The 13242-nt window shown below is 42.0% G+C and overlaps 1 protein-coding gene across 1 annotated transcript; it reads right to left on the bottom strand.

Moving 5' to 3' along the window:
* Nucleotides 1-1267: 1267 nt before the first annotated feature.
* kcnk12l (potassium channel, subfamily K, member 12 like) lies at nucleotides 1268-3357 on the bottom strand. The gene is made up of 3 exons (XM_065022851.1): nucleotides 2910-3357; nucleotides 1682-2283; nucleotides 1268-1615 (listed from the first exon to the last, which is right to left on the bottom strand). The coding sequence occupies exons 1-3, from the start codon at nucleotides 3244-3246 to the stop codon at nucleotides 1268-1270; spliced, it is 1287 nt and encodes a 428-aa protein (XP_064878923.1). The 5' UTR covers nucleotides 3247-3357.
* Nucleotides 3358-13242: the final 9885 nt, after the last annotated feature.

The raw sequence follows: 13242 nt of genomic DNA, 5'->3' as shown, positions 1-13242 counted from the left end.
AGGTTTTACTGTGTTTTAAATGATTACTGCCGGATGGTAAATCACAGACAACGAAGAGACTTCATTTCATGTATGTCCACCAGGAGGAGTTGTCTCTAAATAAAGAAGTGTTCAGCCTTCTTCTTTTTGAACTTCCCTGTTTAAAAGTGTGCTATGAAACACCTTGGTGAGGATAATATGGTACATGATGTTCATGTTGTAAAGAGATAAGTATGTACGATCAAGGTGACTCTTGTGGGAAATACCTGCATACGCGTGAGGGGCCCTGATCAGTTAGGTACTGTTAAAATGAACACAGAAAATTGGCAATCCATAAAAATTGGATGAGATAGTCACACTCTCACACCATTTATTGACATAAATACCTTTCCAAATGCTATATTTGATTAAATGTGCTTTATTTCAATATCCTATTTGTCAGAGTTATCTTGATGATTGCATTGCATTTTAATGTGACCTCCATCTCAGCCTTCAGAAGATGAAGAGGTTTTATCTTCCTTTTACAGCTCTCATACTGTGTGTCTGAGGGCTTTCTATCTAATTAACGCAACACAATTGAACCGTGATACATATTCAACAGGTTCTCTAGCAGAGCCCTAGACATTAGGTGACAGGATACAAATACAGAATATGGGTACATTTCTATGTTCACTGATGCCACCCCACGCAAATCCATTGTGTTGTGGAGGAGCTCAGGACACATCTGAAAGGCTCTCATAAATCAGTGGGTCTCCTCCAGACCCCCTCCACATCTCCATACTCCACACAAAGCCTGATTGCGTTCAGCATTGCATTCCTGCCAATCACTTGAGCCTCTCAAACCCTCTCCAGACATATGCTGTTGAAATGGAAGGTGTCTGTCCACCGCATCTCCCCCACAGAACCAAACGGGATCATTCTGTCTCAATAGGAGATCAGTGATTGTCATGAATGTCTGGCATTCTGAGAAGCTGTCAGACAGAACAGAGATATGCTGTGGGCTATAGTCATGTCTACAACTAGAAATCTAGCTGACCTCAATATGATTTACATTGAAAACAAATTTGGCCAATATGTATGGCTAGCCGTGGCATCCAACTGTTCTGTTTCACTACTGTTTGATCTACAAACAATGCTCATTCTGAGGATGAAACGTTGCTAGTTTTTTTTAGACATAACAGGAGAAGATCCAGCATCCAGTCAAGCTGCAGTCATATTTCAATAACCCACACAAACAGTGCTTTATTTCTGAGTTGGTGTGAATAGGTTTGGTTGGGGTCAGGTGGGACTACCTGTCCACACTGGTCTCCTGCAGGCGGTTGTTCATAATGGCAAATGCACCCACCCCCCCAGAGAAGCCATTGTGGCGAGGAACGTGGCTCTGCCTGGGGCCCTGCTGGGCCGTCTCACACAGCTGCTTCTGCAGCAGCGCCAAAGACACCTTATTGGACGCTGTGAAGTCATTCACCGAAATCATCTCCCCAGAGAGACGCCGGCCCCCAGCGACCCCGTCCACCCCCGCTCCGGCGTCCGTCTCGCTGTCGCACACTGTCTCCACCGAGGCGTCCGTGTAGCGATGTCGCCCTGTGGGGACTTGGGACGGGGTGGGCTGCACGGCGTTGCGTTTGAAGTGCTGCTGGCGGAGTCGTGCAGGTGGAGGCCTCAAGCCAGAGTGTTTTTTATGGAGGCAGGGGCAGCAGACCCGCCTGCGGAGGCCTCTCTTAGGGCACGAGCAGGGACAGCGTCGGCCTGGACAAGCCAGCCGGGCCAGGATCCAGTTGAGAGTCTGTTTGATGATGATGGAGATGACGTTGAAGAGCGAGTAGATGCAGCACACGCCCATGAGGATGAAGAGGCAGTTGCCCAGGCGATAGGCTTCCTGGGCCTCATAGTGCTCCCTTTGGCTGCTCACTAGGTCCCCGAAGCCGATGGTGCTGAAGGCCACGAAGCAGAAGTACAGGGAGTCCATGTAGCTCCAGTCCTCCATGGAGCAGTACAGAGAGGAGGCGCTGCAGGCGATCAGCACAGACGCCACCCCCAGGATCAGCATCACGTAATAGACAGAGGGCTTCCAGCCCTCCAGACTGTCCTCCTCACTGCGGGGCTCCTCGGTCCCTGACACAGCCCCCAACCCCGAGCGCCTCATCCTCCGCTCGTGGCACCAACGCATGATGTAGGCCAGCATGGTGATGATCCTCTCCAGGAAGAGGTTGAAGAAGAGGATGGTGGCGGCACAGCCGATGAGGCCGTAGAAGATCAGGAATATCTTACCAGGGATGGTAGCTGGGGTGTTCATACCAAAGCCTGGTGGGAAAGAGTACAAAAGAGAAGGGTCAATGTGAAAATTGCTTGTCAATTAAGTGCCCTTACAGTTGTTCTTAATTAGCACTACATGTCGAGATGACAAAAGACGTGGAGATATTAGCATCGATAATGATATTAGCATTTTGGCTTCATGCTATGAATGTAGCTGATATTAGTGAGGGATAATCATTTCACAGTACTGGGTACTTCCAAATTATGTTAACATAAACTAAAAATAAGGGAGACTGAATGAGTCATGAAGACAGGAGCTGAGGGAGAGAAGGGATGGGATGGCAATCCTGTTGTCTGTTAAAAATGGGGGCATTGTTCAGTCATGAGTAGTGATCACATTGAAAAAGTCATAGTAAAGCACATCAACCTCACATGCCAACATTTAATTGAAATTAAACTAATTTGACAATAGTGTCTCGGAGTCTAACCGATCATCCAGCTAATCCCCGTAGCCTCCTCTCTTCACCCCCATCATCTACTCAATACATCCTCTACATTATACTGTGTATCTGTTGAGACAGTTGTGTTCGGATGTTTGCATCTACATGACAACAAAGAACTGCATCTAAAATAGCCTGACTCTGACCCTCAATGAGAGCAGCTGTCCAACTCACCGATGGTGGACACCACCGTGCCGACAAAGTAGAAGGCTCCAGAGAAGTCCCAGCGGGGCCTAAGAGCATCCACTCTGATCCCGGCCCCGTTGGCCTCTTCATACTGACGCAGCAGCGCGTGCAGGGCTCCCAGGCTCACCCGGTGGCTCAGGGTAAAGTTGGCCAGCTGCTGGTCCCAGAGGAGGCGGGCGCGGAGCTCAGAGGGGCGCTCTAGGGCGGAGAACACAGCTGCCCCACACAGCAGATAGAGCAAGATGAGCCCTGCCAGCAGGCAGAAGCGGGCATTGTCCTCATTGAGGGGCAGGGGGCAGCAGCCACCATCCCGTTTACGAGCCATGAGTGCAGCTGGCCCGGCACAGATACACGAACCACTGCACTAACATACACTGCCTGTCTGAGCCTGCTTATTAACACCACTCAGATCACTCACTACACATACATTACACACACCAAACTACCACACACACACACACACAACACGCTTAACAAGCCCTAATGTGCTAAAGCAAACTGGGTACCCACACAGAGAACCTACACACAGCTGGCCCCCAAGGCCAGAGGACGTTGATGGTTGGTCCATCCAGAGCTCTCAATGTGGTGTAATGTCCTGAGTGGTCATTCACGTTCCTTATGAGTTCCGAATCTGATGAACAGTTTCACAGATTGTCAGCTGTGTGATGATGTGCCCACTGATAGAAGAGAACTCCTGACTGTTTGGTCACTGTGTAAGACTCTGGAATCCTGCACTGGTCTGTGAACAAGATATCGGTACCAGTGGGCAATTCATTTGGTATTGGCATTGTTTCCAATCAACAAGTGCAAATCATTTTTCCATCTTTTCTCAAAATGTGTATATAAATTTACTGACATCTGTCGTGTAAAGTAAAACCATCATGAACCACTAGAGCTCTTTACTATGCCTGAAAATCAAAAATCATCACAAAAGCCTACACTTCTCATAATTTAGATTTTTTTTTGTTGTTACATGAAATGTTCATAAGGCTCTTTGATAATTAATATCATATGTTATGTGAAATATAAAGAGAGAAAAAACATACCTGATTTTATATATCTTGATTAATCCGATGATTCCACAATTTATTCAAATAGTTTTTGCCCGTCGTCATGGTGAGACTTGATCTGCGGTTCCAGGTAGCCTACCTGCGCTGGGTACACATTTCCGAGGATCTGATGATCAGTGACCATGGAGATGGGGGAGATGTGGAAAAGCAATCTGATCCGTAAATGTTTCCATCACAGACTTAAATATATTCGTTGTTTAAGTGTGTGTGTGTGAGAGAGAGAGGGAGAGGCAGGGAGCGACAGAGAGAAGCAGGAAGAGAGCGAGAGAGAGAGAGAGAGAGGAGAAAGAGGCATGGAGAGAGAGAGAAGGGGAGAGGCAGGGAGAGGCAGGGTGAGATCAGAGGGATAAAACCCATGTGTGCAAGCATACCTTGATTGGTGTAATAATCATTTCTTGATTTTAGAAGCTTTTCTATTCAGGTCCTCCAACCTGTAATCAACGTTCAATCTAGCATTTCCTCCTCACTGGGCAGTGAGACTGGTGATCTTCAATATATTATTGATATGCAAATATATAAACTGATTAAAACACTGGATCTGGACTGTAAACTGATTAAAACACAAAGACTTCTTATTCAACAGCTCAATTCCTTTTAGAGAAAGTTTTGCATGGTATTTATCCCTGCAACATCTGATTGCAAATGTGGCGTTTGAAGTGGTTCACAGCTTATTGATGATACTCTTATCAGGAGTTTACCAAGTGATTAACTAAGTATATTTTTCAGACAACCAACATACAATGTATGTTCTCCTCTCTCCTTCGTTTCTGTCCCAAATGCCTCAGGTATAAGTCCTCTCTGTTGTAGGTTGTGTGGGAAGGATGGCTTTGTTCTCTTTTGTGTTTGTCTCTCTGCCTTTAATCTTGGATGAGGGCTGAGGGGTACTAGAGGGGCATGGCTTCATGCAAGGACACTGGAGCACTGAGTGTCCAGGTGCAGAAGAAAGAGGCCATGCATGAAAGAGTGACACCTGCATTTACACCTGCAAAATACACTTCTTCTAGTGATTTCAGATCACATATCAGTGTGTAGTCAAGCCTTTTTTAAGAGCATATGATGTTTAGTGCTGTGGGCTTGTGTTCATTAGCCTATTTTAAGAGCATATGATGTTTAGTGCTGTAGGCTTGTGTTCATTGGCCTATTTTAAGAGCATATGATGTTTAGTGCTGTAGGCTTGTGTTCATTAGACTATTTTAAGAGCATATGATGTTTAGTGCTGTAGGCTTGTGTTCATTAGCCTATTTTAAGAGCATATGATGTTTAGTGCTGTAGGCTTGTGTTCATTAGACTATTTTAAGAGCATATGATGTTTAGTGCTGTAGGCTTGTGTTCATTAGCCTATTTTAAGAGCATATGATGTTTAGTGCTGTAGGCTTGTGTTCATTAGACTATTTTAAGAGCATATGATGTTTAGTGCTGTAGGCTTGTGTTCATTAGACTATTTTAAGAGCATATGATGTTTAGTGCTGTAGGCTTGTGTTCATTAGCCTATTTTAAGAGCATATGATGTTTAGTGCTGTAGGCTTTTTTGGGGTATCTGTACTTTACTATTTTTATTCTTAAGAACTTTTAATTTTATTCCACTACATTCCTAAAGAAAATAATGTACTTTCTACTCTATACATTTTCCCTGACAACCAACAGTAATCATTACATTTTGAATACTTAGCAGGACAGGAAAATGGTCCAAATCATGCACTTATCAAGAAAACATCTCTGGTCAAATGCTTCGTTTGTAAATGGTGAGTGTTGCAGTGTGCCCCTGGCTATCCATAAATTAAAAAACACAAGAAAATCATGTAGTCTGGTATGCTTAATACAGCATTTTTAATGTGCACGTTTTGTTTTTTTCCCTAACACAACACAGCTGATTCAAATGATTAAAGCTTGATGATTAGTTGATTATTTTAATCAGCTGTGTAGTGCTAGTGCAAAAAATAAAACGTGCACAGTTTGTGAAACCTTGTAAGGAATTTAAAATCATAATGTTTACTTTTGATTAAGTATATTTCAGCATTTACATTTACTTTTAAAACGTAAGTATGTTTAAAACAAAATATTTTTAGACTTTTACTCAAGTAGTATTTTACTGAGAGAGTTTCACTTTACCTTGAGTCATTTTCTATTAAGGTATCTTTACTTTTACTCAAGTATGACAATTGGGTACTTTCTCCACCACTGCTTTTAATATACATTCATTACAATAATTAAAGGCAATATGTATCATATTAGAAAATAGACAACATACAATGGATAGACAACAATTATATCTACCTTAAATAAGGCTATATACACTGAGTGTACAAAACATTATGAACACTTTCCTAATATTGAGTTGCACCCTCTTTTGTAGTCACAACAGCCTCAATTCGTCAGGGCATGGACTTTACAAGGTGTCGAGAGCGTTCCACAGGAATACTGGCCCATGTTGACCCCAATGCTTCCCACGGTTATGTCAAGTTGGTTGGATTCTTGATACACACAGGAAACTGTTGAGTGTGAAAAACAAAGCAGCGTTGCTATTCTTGACACACTCAAACCGGTGCACCTACTATCATACCCCGTTCAAAGGCACTTAAATCTTTTGTCTTGCCCATTCACCCTCGAAATGGCACACAAACACAATCCATTGTCTCAAGGCTTAACATCCTTATTTCAAAAGTCTCCTCCCCTTCATCTACACTGATTGAATTAGATTTAACAGGTGACATCAATAAGGGATCATAGCTTCCACCTGGATTCACCTGGTCAGTCTATGTCATGAAAAGAGCAGGTGGTCCTATACAGTGTTACAGTCAATGAACTAATCCAGGGATGAGCAACTTTGATGGGGGGCCACAAAAAAATCTGAATTCATCATGAGGTGCCACAGTTTTACAGCTAATTTCCTGCAATTCTACACATTTTGCCATAGGGTGGAGAGAAATGTTTGCAGTTTTTAATATGATATCTTGGTGAGATTACTAACAAAGTAATTCAACCATGATAAGTTTAGAGGGGGGGGGGGATTGATCTGGGGGACATTAAAGGGGCCACCAGTTGCCCATCCCTGAACTAAACAGACCAGAGCCAGCTGCTAATGCATTGGTGCCTAGAGTCAACCCGTTAAGCAGACCGGGACTGACCATTTTCTCAATGGTAAACGGCATCTTTCATTTGTCCACCATCTTTGCTTCTGCTTCTAGTTCATGTGCTGAGATCTACCCATATTACCGCCACCTAGCGGCTAAAGCGAGAGCCTTACATAATTGAGCTGTCAAGATTATGACCCAATCTCAAATGGACCCCTAGGGAGAATCTGAATTGCATTTCCTCCTCATGTCCTCTCTCCTCACACCCCTGACCTTCTCCTCCAATGGGTTTTGAGAATGAGGTGAGAGAGGACAGGAGGAGTCAAGGAAATGCAATTTAGATGTCCCCCTATAGTAAACCCTACACACTTGAGATCTGAGAGGATTTAACAGGTGCAACCAATATGCTAATAGCTGCACCTTGCCCTCTCATATGCTAGGTTGAAGTTTCACCATATTGCTTATACCAACCAAATAATTTCAGATTTCCACAAGTGCATAGGGAGTAGGGTCAAGGGTTCCATTTGGGATTGGGCTGTTAGCTTGAGCTACTTTCTGGTTCTGACAGTCAATATCTAAATTACTCAGGCATTTCTAATTTGTGTGATGCCACCTGTGAGTGGAAGGTAGACTAGCAGTTAAGAGCGTTGGGCCAGTTGCTGAAACGTCACTGGTTTGAATACCCAAGACAACAGGGTGAAAAACCTGTTGATGTGCCCTTAAGCAAGGCACTTAACCCTAATTTGCTCCAGGGGCACCATACTACTATGGCTGACCCTATAAAACAACATATTTCACTTCACCTATCTGGTGTATGTGACAATACATGTTTATTTACCGTACATTTCATAAGCATTATATAATGCCATTACTTGACCTCTTGTGACACGTAAGCATATACTAGTATTAGCTAGACTTAAAATAATAGTCAAATTCACTTCTCATACTGATGATATCTTTAATCCAAAACACTCAACAGGTGAGCAGAGCAACTGGTCTGCTCAACCAAACAAACTCACTGGCCAGAGACTGTTTTCAAATGTTCATCCTCATCAGTGGTGTCCACCTCTCTGACAGAGGACAATAGTGCTGTCATACAGTTCAGATCCATGGCCATTGCTTAGGACAATGACTGCACTTACTCAGCTGCAGATTGAAAGGAATAGTAATCTGACTAGTGAATGATTAATGTAATTACATAGCACATGCCCACGTATCCAGTTAGAGGTAGAGAAGGAAATGGTTTTGGTCATCTCTCTGCTTTGGGTTTGGAGAAAGTTCCTAGTTGCTTTGTGTTCACATCTTTCAGCTGGTCTAGCTGTCTCTGTCCACGACGGTAAAGATATTCTATGTGCATGACATCAGTCTTCTTGATGCTGGAGTTCTCTCGGAACTCATCCCGGATCCTGGGTAGAAAGCCTGGCTTGTCCTGGCCAGCACGCAGGAACTGGCGGAACAGAGACAACACCTGTTTCTGCAGCTTACTGTGGCGTGCCATGGTGGGGAACACAGGGCAACAGCAACACAGATGACCAGGGAAGACGACCTACCAGAAGACAGAGAATGAAGCAGCCTCACCGTCACAACACATGCATCGGGGTGTAGATGAAGTGTCTCCTACACCTATGGGAGAAAGACATCATAGTGGCTGGTGAAACAATGATATCTGGCCATGTTAGTTGTCATTATATTATCTTATGGTTATAGGTGTGTTTCTGAAGATTTGATTAGCCTCATGATGATAGCCTATGAAACCAATATCCCTGATGATAAATAAACTCAGAATGGACAGTCAGGGACCCGAACTCATCTCAGGCAGTGGACAGTAACGTTACAGGAACAGTATTATATTAGTGAGTCACATCAATAAAACTTCGAGCTAGTCGCTAACCTACACAAACCACAAAGTTGAACACTTTACAAGACATTCCACATACAGGCTGATACTAAAACACCACAATATGGTTTAAAGTCATGTAGCTATATACTAGCTAGCTAGCCGATTTACTGGGCTAGAACTGCTAGCTAGCTAACCAGCAAACTAACCTACCTTCAGTCAGTGTCAACTTCGAAAATATAATAACTTTGCCTGTATTTGATAGTGAAATGCGTTTCATATCAAGTGTGAAACTCCCGTTAATAACCTATTTACCACTTAAACCGTTTGAGGAACATATTGCTTAAACACTAGCTAGCTAACACAGCACGACCTTTATGATAACTCATGTTAGCTATGTATCAAAGACAGTATAGTAGGAAGATAGGCCAGAACTGCTTCCCCATATCAGACTTCTAGGCGATGTCACGGCGACATTTGCTAGCTAAACTCATGCGTACAAATACGTCATATGCAGGAGGGTGATTTCTCTCTTGCGGTGCCATGTGGACATCAAAACTTTTGGAGAAAAAAAAACCAATATATATATTTTTAAAAGTATTCTAAGAGAAAATGGGCATGTTTGACTTTCAGAAAAACAAATTGGTCAAGCTCAGGCACTTACAAAAATATTGGGTGCATTTTCCAATTTGTTAGGCGCATAATCCTAACTGTGTGGGAATTTTGATCCTAAATTAGCCATAGCTCTGTGAGTGAGCAAGATTGAGCTGGCAAGCAAAATGGTGAACACTTGAACAGGATTTTCTCTATCCAACATATTTACATTTTCTCCATAATTTAGCCTAACATAGTGGACATTTGAGTGGGTCATACAGACTAACAACTGAGTATTTATATTTATTGAGTTTTGCAAAATAGTTTTCCCACCAAAGAAATTACGACACTTCCTAAATGTGGTGTCATTGTAGGAAGGGCTTGTTTTCTTAAATGGAGAATTTCAACAAACGAACAGGGAAAGTGATTAGGAAAATCATAAATAAAATAATTATGAAAAATACTTTATTGATGAAAGATCCCTTTCGGGATCCATATTTTTATGTTTTTTTAAGGTTAAGGACACCTAGCCTTATATTTAAAGCCTTCTGGAATCCACATATTACACTAAATAAGAACTGATATTTCCTGGGGACAGAAAAGGTACCGAAAAGTAGGAATGACCCAGACCGTCAAATCAAAGGCACTCCGTCCATATAAAGTTGTTTTTGATGAAGATGAAAACGTGTCAGTTTGTCACTTTCACGAGGTTGGCGTAATAACATGTTAAAATCGTTGAGGCATTGGCTCAAATCCACGTTGTGCCTTTAGATTTCGGGAAAACGAACAACTAATTTTTCACTTCTGAAACCCCGGCCTGGGCTGATTTTCCCAAAAGCATCGTAGCACTAAAATTATCTTTCGTTTATTTAGTTTCAATGGAATTAAGATGGTTATTGCTACGATACCTTTGCGAAACCCCGGCCTGGGCTGATTTTCCCAAAAGCATCGTAGCACTAAAATTATCTTTCGTTTATTTAGTTTCAATGGAATTAAGATGGTTATTGCTACGATACCTTTGCGAAACCCAGGTCTAGTCTGTTTCGCAAGCGTTCCCGGAAGTTTCGCGATGTTGCGCCTCTGAGTTTAGAAACTCTGTGGTTAAATGTTTATGTTACGAAAGCCAAAGGCGACGGAGCTGTTGCGTTGGGTGCTAGTTACACTGCCCTCTATTGGCTTGGATGTCTCATCTCACAATTACGTTGTCAGTTTAGTACAGGCTCAAACGTTGGGGTGAACTTAACATGTTTCAACAAATTTCTCACACATGAAATTAAACAAATCAAACAAGTTTATAATCTTTATTTAGGAAAACATTCTGTGTGGAATTCTATGCAAGCAATCATTCATTTCATATACATTCTTCATACAGTTCAATAATAATACAAACATAATTCAAATATGAGTCGATGTCAGAAAGTAGTGCAATACAATATTGGGTTGAGGGTTGAGGTACAGAATAGCCTCAATCAATCTTTCACATAGGAGATGGCATGACTCCAATGGAAGCCCATTGTGCATGAACCATTCTGAGTGTTTTGTTTCTTTCGGAAAAACAATTATAGGACATGTTGGCTAGCAGAAATAGACTGTCAGCCAGGCTATGTAACAACACTGTGACAGTTACAGCAGTCATTCACACAGTCTGGTTCATTCAGTATAATAATGTTGTCACTGAGTTCGCTGTAGCAAGTATTGCGCATAAAATAGTTTCTTATTATGCATTATTAGATTCTGCTGGCTGACATCATGTGAAAGCCATTGTTGTGCTACAATAGTGGATGCATACAGTACACAATCATACTTTTCAATTGAGTTATTATCGCTTTTTGACCAGTTAACTGGTGGATGCGACTCTTTCAGTATACAAATAATATGTGACACATTGGCACTGAACATAGTATTACTTCTAGATAAATATCTCTACATATCGTAATGCTCAATATACAAAGTCATACCAATACATTTGATTCATCTTTATCTTCATCCTAATATACAGTGCGAAAGTATTCGGCCCCCTTGAACTTTGCGACCTTTTGCCACATTTCAGGCTTCAAACATAAAGATATACAACTTTTTGTGAAGAATCAACAACAAGTGGGACACAATCATGAAGTGGAACAACATTTCTTGGATATTTCAAACTTTTTTAACAAATCAAAAACTGAAAAATTGGGCATGCAAAATTATTCAGCCCCTTTACTTTCAGTGCAGCAAACTCTCTCCAGAAGTTCAGTGAGGATCTCTGAATGATCCAATGTTGACCTAAATGACTAATGATGATAAATACAATCCACCTGTGTGTAATCAAGTCTCCGTAGAAATGCACCTGCACTGTGATAGTCTCAGAGGTCCGTTAAAAGCGCAGAGAGCATCATGAAGAACAAGGAACACACCAGGCAGGTCCGAGATACTGTTTAAGTTTAAAGCCGGATTTGGATACAAAAAGATTTCCCAAGCTTTAAACATCCCAAGGAGCACTGTGCAAGCGATAATATTGAAATGGAAGGAGTATCAGACCACTGCAAATCTACCAAGACCTGGCTGTCCCTCTAAACTTTCAGCTCATACAAGGAGAAGACTGATCAGAGATGCAGCCAAGAGGCCCATGATCACTCTGGATGAACTGCAGAGATCTACAGCTGAGGTGGGACACTCTGTCCATAGGACAACAATCAGTCGTATATTGCACAAATCTGGCCTTTATGGAAGAGTGGCAAGAAGAAAGCCATTTCTTAAAGATATCCATAAAAAGTGTCGTTTAAAGTTTGCCACAAGCCACCTGGGAGACACACCAAACATGTGGAAGAAGGTGCTCTGGTCAGATGAAACCAAAATGTAACTTTTTGGCAACAATGCAAAACGTTATGTTTGGCGTAAAAGCAACACAGCTCATCACCCTGAACACACCATCTCCACTGTCAAACATGGTGGTGGCAGCATCATGGTTTGGCCCTGCTTTTCTTCAGCAGGGACAGGGAAGATGGTTAAAATTGATGGGAAGATGGATGAAGCCAAATACAGGACCATTCTGGAAGAAAACCTGATGGAGTCTGCAAAAGACCTGAGACTGGGACGGAGATTTGTCTTCCAACAAGACAATGATCCAAAACATAAAGCAAAATCTACAATGGAATGGTTCAAAAATAAACATATCCAGGTGTTAGAATGGCCAAGTCAAAGTCCAGACCTGAATCCAATCGAGAATCTGTGGAAAGAACTGAAAACTGCTGTTCACAAATGCTCTCCATCCAACCTCACTGAGCTCGAGCTGTTTTGCAAGGAGGAATGGGAAAAAATTTCAGTCTCTCGATGTGCAAAACTGATAGACATATACCCCAAGCGACTTACAGCTGTAATCGCAGCAAAAGGTGGCGCTACAAAGTATTAACTTAAGGGGGCTGAATAATTTTGCACGCCCAATTTTTCAGTTTTTGATTTGTTAAAAAAGTTTGAAATATCCAAGAAATGTTGTTCCACTTCATGATTGTGTCCCACTTGTTGTTGATTCTTCACAAAAAAATACAGTTTTATATCTTTATGTTTGAAGCCTGAAATGTGGCAAAAGGTCGCAAAGTTCAAGGGGGCCGAATACTTTCGCAAGGCACTGTATAGTACATGTATTTCAACAAACAGAGTTGGAACTGTTAGGTCTATGTAATATCGGAAGCATAACTTCGTATTACTTGCATAAGCTACTAGAAGATACTTCAGAAAGTATTCATACCCCTTGACTTATTTCATATTTT

The sequence above is a fragment of the Oncorhynchus nerka genome, linkage group LG10, assembly GCF_034236695.1.
Source record: "Oncorhynchus nerka isolate Pitt River linkage group LG10, Oner_Uvic_2.0, whole genome shotgun sequence".
Classification (NCBI taxonomy): Eukaryota; Metazoa; Chordata; class Actinopteri; order Salmoniformes; family Salmonidae; genus Oncorhynchus; species Oncorhynchus nerka.
The sequence above is the reverse complement of the archived record's forward strand: the minus strand, read 5'-3'. Positions and strand labels throughout refer to the sequence as shown.

Coding starts and splice junctions, on each gene's coding strand:
- kcnk12l (XM_065022851.1), bottom strand. CDS start 3,246: ATGGCTCGTAAACGGGATGGTGGCTGCTGCCCCCTGCCCCTCAATGAG. Junction 2,284..2,909: donor CACGGTGGTGTCCACCATCG/GTGAGTTGGACA, acceptor CTTTCCCACCAG/GCTTTGGTATGAACACCCCA. Junction 1,616..1,681: donor AGAGAGGCCTCCGCAGGCGG/GTCTGCTGCCCC, acceptor CGACTCCGCCAG/CAGCACTTCAAACGCAACGC.